This window comes from Pipra filicauda, unplaced genomic scaffold (genome assembly GCF_003945595.2).
Source record: "Pipra filicauda isolate LSUMZ 115617 unplaced genomic scaffold, ASM394559v2 scaffold373_size706493_pilon, whole genome shotgun sequence".
NCBI lineage: Eukaryota > Metazoa > Chordata > Aves > Passeriformes > Pipridae > Pipra > Pipra filicauda.
The window spans coordinates 517,712-536,798 of NW_024104502.1; the positions used below are offsets into that span (position 1 = coordinate 517,712).

Below are 19,087 nucleotides of genomic sequence, written 5' to 3' on the forward strand. Positions count from 1 at the left end.
ACTGAACTCATGAATGAAACTACTGAGAGAGAGCAAGGGAAGGGGGCACAGCCGAGAACTTGGAATCCTTTTTCTCCCCAGTCACTGCACATTAAAGACAACCCAAAACAAGGCTTTTCCTGAGTCAGAGCGAGCACTGGAAGACACAGGGCTCAGGGCATGGACAGGTTGTTTTAACAAGCAAGCAGATGAGTAATATTTTAAAAATTCTATCTGCATTCTTGATAACGTAAGAAAAAATTCATCTGATGTTCCTGTGGAGGCAGAAGTGCTGCAGCCAGGGGGGTTCAGCACCTCTGCCACGGGGGAACGAGCTCAGCTCCCTCAGCCACTGTGTCCTCCCAGTCTGCACCCAGCAAAGGGAAGGGTGACACACCAGCTCACACCACCCATGCCAGAGCACAGCTGGGCCACAGCACACATGGTCTGACTCCAAATGCTTTGGCCTGGCAGCCTGTGCCCTCCACTGGGCACTGCACCAGCACTACACCCTCACCCACGGCTCCGAGCTGTGCAGTTGCACACGAGTTTGTATCGTGGAATGGTCTGGGTTGGGAGGGACCTTAAAGATCATGGGCAGGGACACCTTCCACTAGACCAGGTTGCTCCAAGCCCGGTCCAACCTGGCCTTAACTCAGCACAGGACTGAGGGCTGTGGAGACGATGTCACTCATCCATTCATTTGACAAAATTAAGTTCAAACTTTTTTTTATTAAGCACATTCCACAGTACAAAGCTTTAGATCATGAACAATATCTGTACAATTTAACAGTTTCAAGAAGCTGTTCATACACCAACTTTCCAAACAGATAATTGGCAAACATAATTACAAGTTAGAATTAGACTATCCCAGTGCTTTGAAACATTAATATCGCAGTAATGTACAGTTGCTCAATTATGGTTAGCAAAACAAAGTCCAGAGTGCAGCCAGGATCACTACCATGAATCCCAGGAGTCGAATTCCTTGGGTGCCAATCACAAAAGTCCACTGCTATGTTACACAAAGCACAAAGAAGTTTAGACTGCATGTTCAAATACCATTATCTCCCAAGGAAAAACAGGAATTTAAATCTTACACATGCATTTTAACAAAAGGACTCCGCTCTTCGGAAACAAATACCTTTTTCTTCAGGGCTGCGACGGATTTCTCTTTTTAGCCAGTTTAATATTAAAGCTGTTAGATGAGAAGGGGAAAGTAAGACACTTGCACGAACTACTGCCAAGCTTACCAAAAATGGTCTTATGGACACTCAGAGCGTTGGATCTTCCGCACTCCAGCACATTCGGTCACGGCGATGAAGGAAGCGGCACTGGAGGAACATGGAAATGGGAGTTTGACTCTCCCCGTGCAGGGGGGAGGGAACACCTCCAGCCGCACTCCCGGGGGGTCTTGTACCACCTCGCCATCCGTGTGCTCCGGAGGGTCTCATGGAGGGTCCCCCCGGAGCGGCCTCAGCACCGCCTGGGCCTGACCTGGGACTGGAACGGGGTGAATGCAAACCAACAAACGCTGCCAGAGGACAACAGAGACACAGGACGTACACACGGCCAGAGGAACGACAGGACACTTCTGTGCCAGCACAACTGCCCCGGACAGCGGGTGGGCTCACGGGGGGACAGAGGAGCCACACGGCTGAGGCCGATGAACATCCACGCCTGACTTATCCAGGGCTCATCCTGACCTCAGGAAAATGCAGTTGTACAACCACATAAATCAGAGGGGAGACTATGAGAACTTAAGAAACTGTGGGGTTTCTAACAGAACCATGCTAATGAGGAGGAACCAGGACATTGCAACGTGGTCACAGCAGATCGTTATGGAAAACCAGCACGGGAACGAGCACGGAAATCAGACCGGAAGGGAGCTCCACTCCACCGTAAGGAAGTGTTACAAACCAAACATAAATAAATGTAACTTTGGCCCATGGTATCTTCTCCACTGAGCAGCCAAACTAATGCTACCGAAGGACATCAGCAGGTGTCTGTGAGGACCCGCTGGTGTTAAAGACAGACATCTGTAAATACCGCGGCACAAAAATATAAGATACAGAACATAAATTAAACAGTTTTTAATTTTTAAAAAGTTTAGAAATTACATTTTAAAATATGTAGTTCCCATTAAAAAAACAAAAACAAAAACAAAACAAAACAAAAAAAAAAAAGAAACCAAAAACAACTAATGAATACTGAAAACCTCATTTTGCAGAGAAAATGTCTAAGTAATTCATGTCCCCACCAGTGCCACACTCAGGACATCCTGCTGCCAAGTGCTACCACGTTCTGTGTTAGTGTGTACTGTCAGGAAATCCTGACTCTGGCACCAGAGGTTTCTGTATGTACATCATATCTACACGCTTACACAGTATCTGAAATGAGGCAAGCACACATGGGGAGGGTTTACTAGAGCAAACATTGGGGAGTGCAGGATGGCTGGAGTACAGAGCACAGGGAAAAGGAAAAGACAGTGCTATACAATTAGTTCAGATAACCTAGCCTGAATTACAGGGAATCTTTAATTTAAAAGAAATTATTGGTGCAGAAACAAGTAAACTGTCATCCAAAAATATTACTGAGCGAATCAGAAATATTTGTAAGAGTCCAACGTACACTCCTATGAACAGAACGGGCTCTGAAAGTGGCATGAGTAACGCCTAAAGGACAGTGGTGACTGGAAAGCAAAGCTCTGTACATTCTGGGCATGTGTTTGGCACCCAAATTTCGTTGGAGAATGTTTTTTTTTCTTTTAAGTCAGACAAAAGTGCAAAGCAATATAAATTAGGCCAAGTCCTTTCTTGACTTCTGATTTATTTCTGAAAAACAAGCCATCAGAGTTCAGTTTCTACGGACAATTTACATGTGAAGCTTTGGATTTCTCACGGCAGGGAAGGATAGGCTTCTGAAATTCATCTACTCCAAGTCAGTGAATTTGTAGCAAATTCAAAGACGACCACTGAGAGCAGGGAAGATTAAGAAATTTAGATATAGAATTGTGCTGCTTTGCAACTACACAGCATCTAGAACCAATTCTGACTTTAGTTGTCAATCAACATCTTCAGGCATGTAGTAGCCAAAAATCCAGTAGTTCAAGACTGTGGAACCCTGCAAAAGACAAAAGACAAGTGAACTGAGAAAAGGCACAAATCAAACAGCATCCAGAGCTGGGCAGGCCCTCACCATCCTCTGCTGGGAGGAGAAGGGCAGAACGGCTGGAGGACGTGACACTGTGCAGCACACGGAGGGCTGCTCACTGCTAACAGCCCTTCCTCCAGGGACAGCACCCCAGGGACTCTGTGCTGTGGGATGTGCTCTGAATTCCCTGGAGCAAGAGCCAGGCTCTGCAGGGCACTGCTCCTTGGGGGGTCACCCAAGGCTGGCAGTGTTCTTAGACGTGTCAGAGTCAAACCTGCCCTGGGCACTGCCAGGTCACTGAACCCCAAACACTGTTTACTCAAACAGTGATCCACAGCTGCCAGAAAACTGTCCTTTCCTCCTCATCCTGCAGAGGAGGAGTTTTGCACAGGAGGCAAGTTCAGTTGCTTTAATACATGAGGAGTTTTTAAGAAAACAGACACAACACTCAAGTACTTTGATATTTCATTGACCTTTTCCATCCCGATGACTCCCTTATCCGCTTGGAGGCTGTGCAAGCTCTGAGTGTGTAATTAAATTTGAACTTTGATTGTACCTGCCACTTCCCTGACATTTTTATGGACTAGGGAGAACTTCCCTCTTCTGATACAAAATTCCCATGAAAGGTTAAAACATCCGTAGGCACTTCCCGCTGACTTCCCTTCCCCCAACCCAAGGCCTAGTGCCTAATATAAGAATATTAGACTATCATATGGTAACAATTTTTATCATGTTACAATAAACAACAGGAATTCAACAGAAAGCAATAAAACTCTCACAGCCAATTGCCAGGACTGTCAAAAATGATCCACTTTGAAGAGGCCTCACATTGCAAAGCCTGTAAAAACGTGTACAGGGCTGCTTCAAAATTCAGAAGACTGTAATGTTTGAAAGCATATAAAACTGTTTCATTAAATGTCATAATGAAATATTAGCTGTTTGACCATAATTTTATGTAGATCTATGGTTTTTGGATTCTGAAGTCAGACAAACCTGTCAAAAAGTGACATCACAGCATCTCTCCAGGAGAGGAAATAGCTATTAAGGGACTGTCATTACCAACACAAGAAGTCCCAGGACACGGGGGCTGTGTGGTTCCAGCTGTGTGTCATGGGACAAGCCAGACTGAACTGTGCAGAACTGTCAACTGTGCAGAATCTGAACTGCAGAACACCCTGCCAAAGGCATTTCATATTCCACTGGCAAATCCCAATGACAGGGAGTCATCTGGGCCATGTGGCAAGGAAGTCCCACACCAGCACGCTGCTGGTCCAAGTGAATCAATATAAATTTTATTCAACTCCTAATTTCTTGACCCAAGGGAATGGCTGGAGCTGTGTCAGGGCAGGGTCAGGTTGGATCTCAGGGAAAGGTTCTTCCCCCAGAGGGTGGCTGGGCACTGAACAGGCTCCTCAGGGCAGTGGGCACAACCCCAGAGCTCCAGGAGTGTTTGGACAACGCTCTCAGGGACAGGGTGGGATTGTTGAGGTGTCCTGCACAGGGCCAGGAGTGGGACTGGATGATCCTTGTTGGTTCCTCCCCACTGAGGACATTCTGTGATTCCTTCGTGCTTAAGACACACTATGTGTAGCTCTTCCACGAATCAAAGCTAATAAAAGAAGCCCAATGTACTTCTGTAAGAAAAGAACTGGTCTATCTCAAATGATCTTCAGGTTAACAGAAGCAAGCAGTGGTGCAGGGACTAAAAGACAGACTGTTCCTGAAATGCAACCTGTTCTGTCTGAGAAAGCAAGAAAAATAAATAACAGAATTACTCAGAAAGGAGGTAAAGTTCTATTCAGAGGGAAAACTATTTAGCTGCAAGAAGCCTTGGGGTTCCCACAGCAGCTGCTCACTTAGGTCTGGACCCAGTGGCACAAAGCCAGTGGCAGGGGCAGGACGGAGTCCCTAGGGACACATCAGTGACAGCACCGAGCTTTCCACAGGGATGCAGGTGTGTCCTCTGGGATCAACCGGAACGAGGGAGGCAGCACTGGAAAGCCTGGCTCTGTGGGGAGGTTCAGGAGCTCCCTCCCATGGAGTTGTGTCTTTAGCCAGTCCCCACCATGTACAAACGTTCAGCTCAGCAGTTGGGCCTTTGCAGGTGTCTGTTGTCCCTCTGCAGCAGGATGAGCAAGTCCATGAGTTTCACTAAACTACCCTACAGCAATGTTCCTAAAACGTGGCCTTAAGGGAAAGTTTAAGTGGGATTCTGCACATGGCTCATCATCACATCATTAGCCTTCTTCCTTAATCATGAGCCTGATTAGGTGGAATAATTACAGAGGCAGCTGCCTTGGCTTTTTCTAGAATAAGCAGAGTTCAGCAGCAGGGAAGGCAGCCAACACTTTCCCAGGAATGCTTCCAGGTGAAAGCAAACTCAGTTTGAAGCAGGAGCATCTCAAAGTATGTCTTCACAAGGGAAGCTATTTCCTAGCCAGAAGCAGAGATCCCACAGGAGCAGCAAACCTGAGGAACACATTGCCACAGCAGGGACAAATGTATCCAGATAGATAATGAAAATCCATTCTTATGTGAAGATAGGGAAAGCTTTTCACATCACATTTAAGCAAAGCATTATCTACTTCAAATAAAACAAATCCTTCCTGTTGGGGCAATGTCACTCCTAATCTTCCTGTCGTGATGCCTCCCGTGCCTGGGAAGCATCCAGTCTGGCAGTGGCTTTGGAAAGGCAGTGCCTGTGTTTCCACATCCCAGCACTCACAGCTGTGCTTAGCTGGAAGCTCGACTGTTGGCATAGATGACCTAGGGAAAAGAATCCACTGTCCCAACAAAGGAATCTACAGCAGAGCCTTTGAGCACTAACTGGAGCTGACTGGCAGGAAAAGGGAACCAAAACAGGCCAAGTTTCTGTCCATTTTGGACAGCTCTGAGCTGTCGTGGTGCCCAACACGACGTGATGTTGAGCTCTGAGAGCTTCCTCTGCTCCTCGTGGTGCTCACAGAGCTGCTCTTTCCTGGTGAGCACTTGCCCAAGGCTGTTGTGAACACATAATAGCTTTCTACAAAATGCCTGAAGTACCCAATTCCAAACAGGAGGGGGAGATAACAGGACATGCTGAAGCGTGACTGCACCAAGACTAGATGGTGAAAGAAGTGGCATAAACAGGTTTTATTTGCTTAAGGAAAACTTCATCTTGTGTTTTGACTAAGTCAACCTGCAGGCAGAGGGAACATTTCAGATATTTATAACACATCCAATAAAAGGAGGGAGCCTTTCTTACCTTCTGAGGGCAGTAAAGTGCAGACTGTTATCTGGAGATGTAAGTGTATGTTCTAGATGGAGAGCGGGTCTCGTTCTGGGCACTCGGTGGCACGTTTAAGAAATCCCAAATCAGAATTGTATCGTCATGGGAACTACTAATGATCTGAAATTCATCAAACTGGAGCCTAAAGACACGTCCTGAATGTTCCTGTGAGCAATAGGCAAGAAGTTAGCAAGGTAAGAGGGGAACACTTCAGTACATTGGCATCACACGTGTATCTGGACATGGGACAGTGTGTCCAAACTCTGCTGTGCTGGCTCAGAAACCCTTCGTTAACATTACACACAAATTCAAGAAAAGCTGCTTTTGTATGTAAGTTTTTTACAGCAAAACTCACTGCTTCCACATTCAGTGCCTGTACACCCTGAGCCTCCCTCAGCAGGGCCAGCCATAGGCTGAGAGTATCCCAGACCAAAGCAGCAATTTCGGAGACTGGTTGGCACCAGTGCTCTCCCAGGGCTCCTTCTCTTGTAGAATTCTCTGCTGACTCTGTTTCTGTGCAGCCCCAAAACATCACATCCCAGCTTCACCTAGAGATGCCGCTGGAGGATCCTCAGGGCTCACCCATGAGTTCAAACACTGCCATAAGAAGGGGGGTGGAACACATGCTCCAGCAGCTCTTCCAAGAAACCTCAAAATGGCACCAAGAAGCCCAGAAAAGGGTCTCCTCTTAGTCCTGCTTATCCATTTTTATTCACTTCAAAATGAGGACACTGCCTTTATTGGAGAACTAATCCCAGCTGGCAGAATGATCCCCAAACTCTAACCTGAGCTACGGGATACCCACAGAAGGAAAACAATCAACTTTTTCATTAAAACTAAATTAAAGAATAGTTAAATCTTATCTCTGTGCGAAGACCACTGAAGGGAAAGAAAAACAAGAAGCCCCTCTGGCCATATAAGCCCTTCTCTAGGTGCTGGCAAGGCCAACCACATGCACACCTACAGCCAATGACTTCGGGTTGCTATCAGCTTGTCAAACTGACTCCTGAAGGAAAATTCCACCCACATTTCGATTAAAAGAACAATTAATTCATTTCCCCAATCTATTTTTAATCAAGTTAGTTGTCATAAGCCAAAACCCTAATTATAAAAAAAAATGTAACTTAAGCAACAGCCTTAAATGTGACAATCTTTCGAAGGGACAAGAGTTCCTGTGGCAATGTGCAACTCAACCCCCCTTCCCAACTCTTCCTTGCAAAGTGAAGGGTTAGGAGAAAAGTTTGGGACAGGCTCCCAAGATTCCTCCTCTCTTTTTAATAAAGAGGAAATTTAAAGCCAGCCCCACAGTGATATCAGGGAAACACACCAATAACTAGAAGGATATACACAGTTCATGATGATTTTTTTCCTGTAAGAGCACCTGAGAATCCCAAACTAGAAAAACTTGGTCTTTCATTTAAGTTCAGATGCAAATCATTCAGGATATGACAATAAATTTTTCTTTACTCTTAAGCACTCTAGACTTCATAAAACATCCTGACATTCCCACCTATCCCACCATAATGCAATAAAACACCCCTCACCAAGAGAATATTTCAGATAACCCCAAATTAATGAGTTTTTACGTACCACTAATGTACGCAGGCATAATGTACTTGCTGGGGCACGAGGGTCAAGAGCAGCTTGCAAGTCCCAAACTTTAATTTTGCTAAAAGGAAGAGAAGAAGGTCATTATGAAAACATCATTTCAAGTATAAGCACAGAAAACAACATCCAAAGCCCTGGAAAGTTTGCCATGTTTTCCCTACAGCTAATTCCTCAGGATTAAGCAAATTGTGAGAATCTGTTGTCATTAAAATACTAAAACTCAATCTTGTAAAACACAGGTAGTTTTGGGTTTCTTTTCAGCAGTAAATGCAGTGGTGGCTTTGTGATGGTTGTATGACAGACAAGTGGACTGTGCACACACAAACCCCTTTGGAACATGGGAATGAAGTGGGCTGGCCAACCCCAAGGAGACACTGACCTCAAATAAAAGGCTACAGACAGACACGGTTCCAGAATTGTTTTCAGTAACTCTGCTGTTCAGGCAGAGAAAGAAATGGAGGGTTTGGCCATGGATGTAAAATGCCACAAATCCATTAAACACTGAAAACACTGAGCAAGACAGAGGTGCCCTGGTGGGACTCCTGCCCTCAGCCCCACAGAAACCGTCCCTGAAGACTTCTGAGAGCCCCACAAGATACATTAATGCTCATAATAAACATTTTTAGTGTGCTGCCTTAGAAAAATAGAAAGTTTGAACTACTCTAAGCACACAGGACCTGGCAAGGAGTGATTCCTGATGGAAGAAACAAAGCAATGTCACTTTAGCCAAACAAAAGTTTACTTACGATGGAAAATCAAACTCAAGTGATAACACAACTTAGGAGTGTGCTAAAGGGCAGCAGACAAGCAGCTTCTTGGCCACTTAGAACTGTGCTGAAATGCTCAAGTGATCCATTCACCAAACCAGGAGAGACCCTGGCCCAGGGAACACGAGGTTCAGGGGCTTTCAGAAGACGGTTCACTGAAGGCAAAATTTTTGGCAGCTGCTTTCCAACATACCCATCGTAGGCTCCACTAACAATCCTCTTGTTGTCGAACCTGATGCATCGAACCAGCTCTTCGTGGCCTTCTAATACTCTTAAACAGGCACCACATTCGATGTCCCAGAGCCTGCAGAGAACAGAGCAGGGAGGCTGAGCACTGCAGCTTCAGCCTCACATCCAGGGATTTAAATGTGCTACCGACTGGTTTCCTGGGCAAAATACTGTGTAATTTGCTCAAAAAGGCATGAGAACCATGCATGCCACTCAGAGCAGCTGCAGCTTATCAAAATTGGTGTAGTCATTCAAAATTACATGGAAGTAAAGCTTAGATCCGTGTTATTCTGGGAAATTTTAACATACTTTTTTCCATCTGCATAAACAGTTGATTAGAGGTTCAGGCAATTAGAAAACCAGTGACCAATGTCTTCCTCACTTCTCCAAGCAGAAGACAAGGTGATACAGCAGTAGGCAAGAAGTTTTGTTTAGTTTGAAATAAACCTGTGGCCCACTTTTTCACGGGGCTGTGATATGTTTACTCTCACATTGCATTAAGTTCCATTCATAAATCATCTGCTCCACTGGAAGCCATGCCAAGGATGTGCAGGAATCAAAAAAGGGGGAAATCCTGTTTTCCCTGGTCAAATGGACACTTACACAGGAGCAGCAGCCCTGGGCACCCACCTGATGGTGTTGTCTGAGGACCCACTGACCACCAGCCGGTCCCGGTACTGCAGGCAGGCGATGCCGCGCTTGTGCCCGTTCAGGGTCCGCACAAACTCACACGTGCTCGTGCTCCAGACCTGGGGAACACAGCAGAAACTCCTCTGAGGACTACACCACACAAGGTTTATGGAGTTCAATAGACACCACTATGAATTCACAAACCAGAGAGCCCTGAGGCTCAGCTTTTGCAAACCCCCAGTGTATCTTTCCAGGCCAAGAGGGTGCTCTGGGGACCCAGCAGTGACATTGAGCACTGCCATTGCACACAGAGTCACTGAGAAGAGCAGGAGGGTTGCATATAGAATGTTTTCAGGTGTTAGAGACTGCCCCAAATGATATCATAAATTTGATTACACTTGAATCTTGGTAAGTTAAAAATCATTTTTAAAAGTGGAAGTTATAACACACAAAAAACCCACATTTTTTTACCAAAGAATTTACTAGCAAGCTACTAGTAAAGAGAAGGTCCAAACTGTGGTCTTTAAAAGTTTGGTGGCTGCTTCTTTCTTAACATTAAAGGATTCAAACAACTTTGCCTATTTTTAATGAACTGTAATTGAAGTTGTAATGCAGAGTATCAAGTGGTTCATTTTTCAACACAGCACAGCAGGATCTCTGGCAGAGATTTGGACAGGAAACTGCCAAGAACTTCTTGGCCCAGGCTAAGGTAGCTCTGGTTCAGAGAGGGCAGAGTGGAAATGCCTTTGTTATACTGTAGACTCTGGGTAACTCAAATCTTCTGGTATATAACAGCCTTCAAATACGGCCTCTTCAGCCTTCAAACATGGCACGGCCTGGCTGAGCTGCTGGGAAGGCACAGTGAGGAGACTGAGGGGAGACCTCAGTGCAGTTCCAGCTGCCTGGGCAGGGGCAGAGGAGGGGCAGGGACTGAGCTCTGCTCTGGGGGGACCAGGGACAGCAGCCAGGGAATGGCTGGAGCTGTGTCAGGGCAGGCTCAGGGTGGATCTCAGCCAAAGGTTCTTCCCCCAGAGGCTGGTTGGCACTGCCCAGGCTCCCCAGGGCAGTGGGCACAGCCCCAAGGCTGCCAGAGCTCCAGGAGGGTTTGGCTGATCCTCTGGGGCACAGGGGGTGACTCTTGGGGATGGGCCTGTGCAGGGCCAAGGATTGGACTGGATGGTCCTTGTCAGTCCCTTCCAGCTCAGCACATCTTGGGATTCTGTGAAAGGCACTGTTGATAAACTTCACAACCGGACAGGATTGCCAAGTGAAATTAAAAATACCCACTGGAATAGGCACAAGATGTTCCACATTCAACAAACCAACCCATCTTGAGAGTAGAGCTCAAACAGCAAATGTGCTTTGCTCTTCTGCAATTGCACCACAGAAGCCACGAGAGTATTCAAGCACAGTTATCTGCACAAACACCAACTGCCAGCAAGAGGAAGCCAAGGGGGAACAAGAAAGGCAAAGGCCCAGAACTGCTCATGGCTGCTCCGAGCTGAGGACGCTCTGAGGCTTCCCTGGCTTGGTGGCCACGCAGAGCTGGACCAGAGCTGTGCCCACTCACTTTGATGGTCCTGTCCCCTGACGCTGACACAATGTACTTGTCATCGAAGTCCACCACGTTGACGGCAGCGCGGTGGCCGACCAGGACCCGGCGCAGGGTGATGTCGGTGGGTGAGGCCATGTCCCACACGGCGATGGATCTGTCCTTGGAGCACGTCACCATCAGGCCGTTACTGAACCTCAGATGAAGCACTGCCTCGTTGTGATGGATCAGCGTGTTCAGAACTTCACCTGTATTGACATCCCAAACCCTGCGAGAGAAAAGAGCGTATCCCACATGAAGGATGATGGCTCTGCAGGGCGTGAAGGGGCACAGGCCTGTCTGACCTCTACCAGAGCTCTCTGGCTGTTTAACCCCTGCCAGGGCCTGGGGAAAGCAGGGAGATGAGTGCTGGGAAGTATTCTTGTCACACCTCACACCCACAAATAACAACTAATGGCAGCAAACACTTAGGCAGGAAATGCCTAACCTGGGACCACTGCTAAGAGAATAAGCTACTTAACAACTCTACAAACTTTTCCAGGATGACTAAAGTTTGTATGATGGAACAGACCAAAACAAACACTATCCATATGGGGTTTTTCCAGTTTTACACTATTCATTCAGATTTCATCCCCACCAGTAGCAACTGGGATGCAGCACCCTCCAGAGCTACCCAGCAGCTTACATGAAGTGTAAAATCATTACTTAATTTACTTTATTTGAGAGATTGCCATTGGCAGACCAATGCAAGGCACTAGAGGAGACAAGGCCCTTCCACTGAACTGCACCTGAGTGTCTTCATATTGGGACATCTACTGACCATTGAGATCATAGAAGAATTTTAACTCATTATCAGCAAAACTGCAGTCAGACAAATGCTCCATATGTACTAAATGCCCTTTCAATAACAGTCACAACTGAGAGATGTCAGAAGGCAGTACCATAAACCCTAAAACAAGAAATTATTGTACAGTTGGCCATCAGCCACTCTAAAACTTCAGGATATGCCTTGAATCACTCAGGTCATATTCCTTCAAAATTCTTAAAGGTAAAAACACGAGACAGATTTTGAAAAAAAATTATTTAATGAGATGCTCTGCCAACTATGAATATCTTGCTTCTGGAAAAATAGTATCACATTTGTATTAGAGATGTCTTCTGATATTTAGAGATTAATTGTAAATATACCCAGCCCTGATACTCAAATTATCTTTGTGGAAAAACTCAACACTCACCTCACTGTAGAATCTGAAGATCCAGTTACAATGACTCTTTCATCATATTGCAGACAAAGAACTGAGCCAGTATGTCCCGTTAATACTTTTAAACATTCCAAGCTTGTTTTGTCCCAAATCTATTAAAAACAAGAAGGATAAGTGGCTTATCAAGACCAAGAACATGGATCCAAGACTTGAAAACTGCAAAGGAAGGAGGAAAACTAGAGCCCCATGAGGAGTGAGTCTGTCCCATCAGTGAGTCTTGTCCTTCCTTTCAGCTTAAGGCAAGTCTTGATGCAAGTGTGGTTTGAAATGACCCACCATCATGGAAAGATCAAATCCTGTCTGGTAAAAGGAAAAGCCATGGACAATGAGCATGGAAGCAACCTGGTAGGATGACAGCAAACCCCTGGCAATGCCAACAATCCCAGCAAAGGACAGCGGGGCACACACACACTGCACCCCTCTTGTGGGAACACTGATCTCACAAGAATGTCTTTGTGGCCAACAGAACCAACCCCTGGCTGGCAGTGCCCAACGTTTCCAGGGCAAAGTGCAGGTGACTTTGCCAGGCTCCAGCAGACATCTTACCCTGCTGAACCCTGCACAGACACTGTCCCATGAGGAGACAGGGGAGCCAAGGAAGCACAGGCAGCCAGCTGTGCCTGGCAGAGCTCCACTGACAGCAGTGTTCACCTTGATGGAGTTGTCTCGTAGGCCACTGATGATCTTCTCATCATCATACTGTAAACAGTAGACCCCTTTGCTGTTCTCGGAGCGGCACTGGATCCTCTGCAGGTTGTGTCGCCCACACCGCCAGTTGGATTCTATGGTCTGGGGGCAGGGGGAGAACCAGCAGTTAGTCCCAACATTAGAGCAGGAATGCTCCAACACACACAGACTTTTAAACATGCCATCCTTAAATCTCAGCTATGTAAAACTTCAATGAATCTTTTCTCCCCCCTCAATAAAAACACACAAACCACAATGAATTAGAACTAGCACTTCTGTAATTTGCCATGACTAAAGCTGTGTTCAGTGGGGAAAATTATGGTCAGGCAACCTTAATGACAGTTTCCCAAGGAGCCACTACAGAGATACATTCAGTTCTTCCTCCCCCCCCATATTTATGTGACCATCTGACAGAAGCAGCAAAGATGAAACCAGGAGCTCGTACAGTGCCATGTTTAGTCTCCCCTGAGTGACCAACATTACAAAACTGCTGAGTCCAACAGCTGGGTTATGTGAGTTCTTGGACCTTTCCTTCCCCTACCCAGCCATATCACCTATTAATTGTAGTTACACACTTTAAAAAGGGATTTTGAGATATGAAAGCCTCCTCTAAGCCCCTTGAAACCTGATAAAAATAAAACTGAACAGGGACTTTATAAAGTTTCAAACAATCCAAAGTTGCTTTCCTCCTGCTCCTGTGGAAGGGTAGTTCTGCACGTTTGCATTCTGAGAGATATTTTTACAGAAAGAGACCTGACATGCCTTAAAAAGCTGCAAACTATTTTACAGTAGAACCAGGATAATTTTTGTGTTTTAATCAGCTTTATTACTTGTTAGACAACCACTGCTGGTTTCAAAGCCATGTGGGATTTTGGACAGGAAGCTCGTAACAACAACCATAAGGGAATGTGTGCACAGAACTCCAGGCCAACACCTGCAGCACCTGGACAGGCTGGAATGTTTTCACCTTCCAGCAGAGGCACCAGAACAGGCCACTTATTTAGCAATTTCTCAGGGATTCTCCCCAAATACTGCAAGGAATCCTGGGCAGAAGTTGATTGACTCAGTTTGTTTGGAAAAGCATATTTATAACCCATATAATCCTATAATCCCAACTTTCAAAGCAATAGCAGGCACCTCTGCAGCTCCTCCAAGACTCAAAACCAACACTTAGCAAAGACAGAAGTGCAGTGTGACTACGACATCCCAATTCTAGGAAAGTATCTCTGCTTCAGGGGAAAACTAACTTTCCACTTTGTTTTTCATGCATCTGCTCCTTCAATTGTCTCCCATTATGCAATTTGGAGAGAATTATACACAGTCATAATACAAACCTGATGTGCCCCAGGAATTTGTCTAGATCATAAATACCAAGAGATGCTTCCAGAGGAGCAGCTGACAAGCCACTCATCCTCTCTCATTCTCTTCCAATTTGGTGGGGAAGCTGATGAAATTAGGATAATGAGGTGGCTGTCAGTTTGGGATCAGCTTCCCTGGCCAAGCAGTGCACTGCTGACTGTCAGACTGGGAACTGGGCTCCAATCTGACACTGCTCTGCTTCAGCCTTGGAGGGAGCAGCTCCTCATTATGCTCCTTGCTCAGCATGGGACGGAGGGGGAAGGACAGGCAATTTTCAGGCTTTATCTGAAGATTTTTCATCTGTACTAAGTGGGCAGGACTGCAGCTCATTAACTCCTTTGCTGCTCCAGAGGTGACCCTCAGAAACAGGAGAGGACTGCAAGCAATAACAGCATGAACCAATGCAATTATAGATCTGAAGGTAGATTTAAAAACACTGAAGAGACAGGAGACAAAGCATCAGAGATCTGAGTTAGCCAATTTAAACAGCTTTACAAACTATCTATGTTCAGATACTCAACTCTAAGAAGCCTTAGGGGAGAGCTTCCCTAAAGCACTGTTCTTGGAAAGCTCTGCAAGGAGCAGTTGCACAAAGCACGTGCCAGATGAGCTGTGAGAGCTCCAACAGTCTGTGAGCACTTTCACACTCCAGCTCCTGTGACAGCCACTCCCAACGGCTCAGAACACACCGGGAACACCACAAATCCCAGCTGCTGCTGCTCACAGTCCCCAGCCACAACAGCGGTGAAAGTTCACTCAGCAGACACAGGGGACACAGGGTGCCTTAATTCTTACAAATTCACTATAGGAAGCTACTTAACACACTCCCTGTAAGGAAATTCTGGCTTCAAATAAAGGAAACTGCAGTCCCACGTATATCCCTGTGAAGGCACTGTAAAGCAGTAAGTCACATGCAGGTGCACATTTTAATTCTGTGAATAGAGGTCATTTCATGTAGACATTACACGGGGTGGCTACTGTGGGAAAATACTGCATGTTTGTTGAGAACTTGTAAAATCCCCTTACACTGCGTAAATTCTCGGTGTGCTGGGAAGGCAGCCACCATACACACAGTACACAGCAGCATTGCAATGGGCAGCAGAGTGAAACCAGATGTGGATGTATAGAGAAATAACATTATTTTAGATGACTGAATAGGGCTGAGTGGGTGGGCAACCTGGAGGACCCTCCGAGAAGGAACATGGTTAGTACAATACTGGAAACCACATGAAAGCTTTTTGCTCTGGGAAATTTCTGGTTGTTACTCAATTGTGCAGTTCGTAAAAGTCTTCATCTGCAACCTCCTTCCAGGAGATATCTGACTGACCATGGATACACTGAGCAGGTGGGCAGGGAGGAGATCACTGTGCTCATGGACTCTCACAAACACCAGGGAGTCAGGGAAGAGTCCCACTGTTTATTTGCGTGTTTATGGTTCCAAACCTAACACCAATATATTCAACACCCACTACTGTATTTTCTACAGATCCCCTCAAAAGTCTCCAACTGCCTCTCTTCTTGGCTTTCACAATTAAAAGCAAGATGTTGCAGAACAGTCTCCTGAGTTCACACTTAGTTCTCACCCTTTGCTAAATGCTCACCAGAGCAACAGCAGCAAGTAGCTGACGAATGCTGTACAACCAACAAAATTCGGGCATATAAGGAAGGGATAAAGACCAAGCCAGAGTATTTGCCACAGCAGGAGAGCCATTTGGCAGCTGAAGTGGTGCATAAACGGATATGGAAAAAAGGCATTTAATGAGAGAAGTCCACATAGAAAAAGCAGTCCAAGACTTAGAGGTAAAGTCAAGCCTTGACCAGGCCAGAATATATTCACTGGTACAAAGATGCACAGTGCAAAATGATGCAATTCATCTGCATTAACAGCTGGAACTATACATTAGAAGTGTTAAGGATAATCTACTACAAACAGGGTTTTTTCCCATTAGATAATGTACACTGTGTTCAGCTCCTTGGCTAACAATTGCATTTTTATCCTTGTGAATGTTATTGTAGAGTAAGTGGGTTTATCTTATCCCATAAACCAAGGAGTTTCTGTTCCCTCTGAATACACAATTCTCCTGCAGACAAATGGGGCAGGAAAAAGAAGAAGGAACGTACACATTTGTTACGTACACAGGGATTTCTCTGACACATTAGCTCTTCACGTGCCTTCTTCAAAGAGAAAAGAGAATACCCCCCCTGACCACGGCAGAGGAAAGGCAGAAGTAAGGTGGGGATGGGGCACAGGACGGACTTGATGGTCTAGGAGGTCTTCTCCAATCTTACTTCTAGGATTTTACCATTAAGGATTCTGCCTTGTGCTATTAATTCTCTCGTCCTATCCCACAAAAAGCCTGAACCAACCTGATCAAAGAATCATTTACTTGGAAAAGCCCTCTGAGATCATCCAGTCCAACCATTCCACAGCACTGCCAAGGTCACAACCCATGTCCCCAGGTGCCACATCCACATGGCTTTTAAATCCCTCCAGGGATGGGGACTCCAGCCCTGTCCTGGGCAGCTGTGCCAGTGCTTGACGAAGAAACCTTCCTAATATCCTAAACATCCCCTGGTGCAACACGAGGCTGTTTCCTCTGGTTCTGTCCCTTGTTACTTGGGAGAACGAGAGCAGCCCTACCCTAGATTATCCACATTAAAGCTAAACCCTGGAAAAAACAAAAAGTTACATGGAAGAAACTGCTGCCATGTTACACGGGAAGAGGCAGTAAAGAGTAACAAAGGAAACAAATACATGGAAATAAATGCAAACAAAAGTTAATTCATAAAAGTGATTAACTGGGTTTTGGTATTTACATCATTTTATGCAAACAGAAGAGTCAAGTAAGAATAAAAACCACCTTCATGAATAATAACTGTAGCAAGTCAAACAGAGAAACAGGGATTCACTATACCCCACTAACATATAAGGAATGTTAATTTTATACATATGTATGCAGATATTTCAAGTTCAGCATGCATTGTTTAATACAAGCAGAAGTGCCCACTTTCACACACACACATACAGAAGGGGGGAGATTTCCAGGAATTGATAAGTGGGTTTCTGGTATGATTCAGAAAAATCCCAGGATACTCAGGTTGTGTTTTTAAGAACAGTCCCAAACTAAAGTGAGGTCAAAAAAACAGGAGTGTATTACTGAGAGCTACTCACACTTGAACACTATCTGGGCTTTCAGCTCAGTCTGGGGGAAAAGAGCCCTTCCAGGACAGACTCCCAAGACCAGAGGAAAAGCTGTAAACAGTCCAGAAATCTAAACAACTCCAGAGCAAAAGGAAACTGAAGCTTTCCTCAGCAAGTGTCTTGGCAGAATTTGAGGCCTAAGATCCAGATGTGACAACACAAACTGATGGGAGTGTGGTCCCTTTCTGCATGAGACTGATCCCATAAGGATGGAGCTGCTCCAAGGTCCACAAGTGCAACCATTCCAACCTCACTGCAGCTTCACTGAACCCTTTTTAAAGCCACATTTTAAAAGAACAAATCGACTTCCTGATGCCGAGTGAGATCAATCTGGGCAGTGGAACATGTTTATGTCTGACAGAGGAAGAGGAGAAGACTTGGAGAATCTGCATTAAAGACTACTGACACCCAAGGAATCTAGAAATCACTTTGGGAGAAAGCTCACAGTGTAGTCCCGACCACTGAATCGAGCCTGAGGAAAAGACACTGTGATCTCCAAGTGTAAAAACAGTGTTAGACCAGCTGAGGCAAAACAGGTAAAATAAGGCAACAGAACCTGCCCTTTCAGCCCTGAACAACAGTCACTCAGCATTAGGACTGTCTCACTGCCCAGGGTGGTGGGAGGGCCACACCTGCTGGCTGACAGTGGGCACAGAGACACTGATTACTGCCAAGGAAATGAACTGCAGCTCATCCTGTCCCCACGGTCCCGTTCCTGGATGCTGTGCTGGCCAGCCTTTGATGGGACACCAGTTGTTCTGTCTCCCCAGGGAAGGAGTAAAGAATCCACTCAGCTCCTCCTCAGCAGCCCCTACAACAGGAGGATGCAGATGGACAAAGCAGATGCTCTCCCTGAATCACAGAACCGTAAAAACCTCTGAGATCATCAAGTCCAACCCTTGATCCACCCCCGCCGTGGTTCCCAGACCGTGGTCTGTCCTCTCCACCTCTGCACACACAGCCACGAAGCACAGGAGCCCAAAAGGGATTCAAGGGCAGCACCTGCTGAAGGAAACCTTTCTCATGCCTGCAGTGCCATGATCACAGTAACACACACTGATGGATCTGGCTCCTTTTCTCTTAAAGGATCCTCATTTCCACCAATTTCCACCAACTAACAAACCTAAGATTAAAATGTCCAGCTTTTATGTTAGAGTGCAACATCAATATATACTGACTTTAAATGGATTCCTGGTAACACCAAAGTGATGGAGGGAGGAGAAGTACTGCTGTAAGTGCCAGATCTGGAGAGGAAATCAAGCCAAACAGCAACAAAAAGAGAGATCCTCTGAGGCACTTCAGTGACATGTGCCTCTGACTATACACAACACCTGACAAAAAACATGCTGCTGAAAAATAAAATTATTTCACCTTTTAGGTTCCATTAGAGACAAC

The 19,087-nt window shown here is 45.8% G+C and overlaps 1 protein-coding gene across 3 annotated transcripts in view; it reads right to left on the bottom strand.

Moving 5' to 3' along the window:
* Positions 1 to 691: 691 nt before the first annotated feature.
* The window catches only part of FBXW11 (F-box and WD repeat domain containing 11), a 77,971-nt gene continuing 59,575 nt past the window's right edge, over positions 692 to 19,087 (bottom strand). For all 3 annotated transcript variants that reach the window (XM_027711291.2, XM_027711290.2, XM_027711288.2), the window contains 8 exons: positions 13,096 to 13,233; positions 12,418 to 12,536; positions 11,201 to 11,450; positions 9,631 to 9,749; positions 8,966 to 9,076; positions 7,988 to 8,066; positions 6,374 to 6,562; positions 692 to 3,099 (listed from right to left, as the gene is read on the bottom strand). In XM_027711291.2, coding sequence (XP_027567092.1) covers positions 6,401 to 6,562; positions 7,988 to 8,066; positions 8,966 to 9,076; positions 9,631 to 9,749; positions 11,201 to 11,450; positions 12,418 to 12,536; positions 13,096 to 13,233 — 978 coding nt within the window. In that variant the 3' untranslated portion in view covers positions 692 to 3,099; positions 6,374 to 6,400. The remainder of the gene's footprint in view (positions 3,100 to 6,373; positions 6,563 to 7,987; positions 8,067 to 8,965; positions 9,077 to 9,630; positions 9,750 to 11,200; positions 11,451 to 12,417; positions 12,537 to 13,095; positions 13,234 to 19,087) is intronic.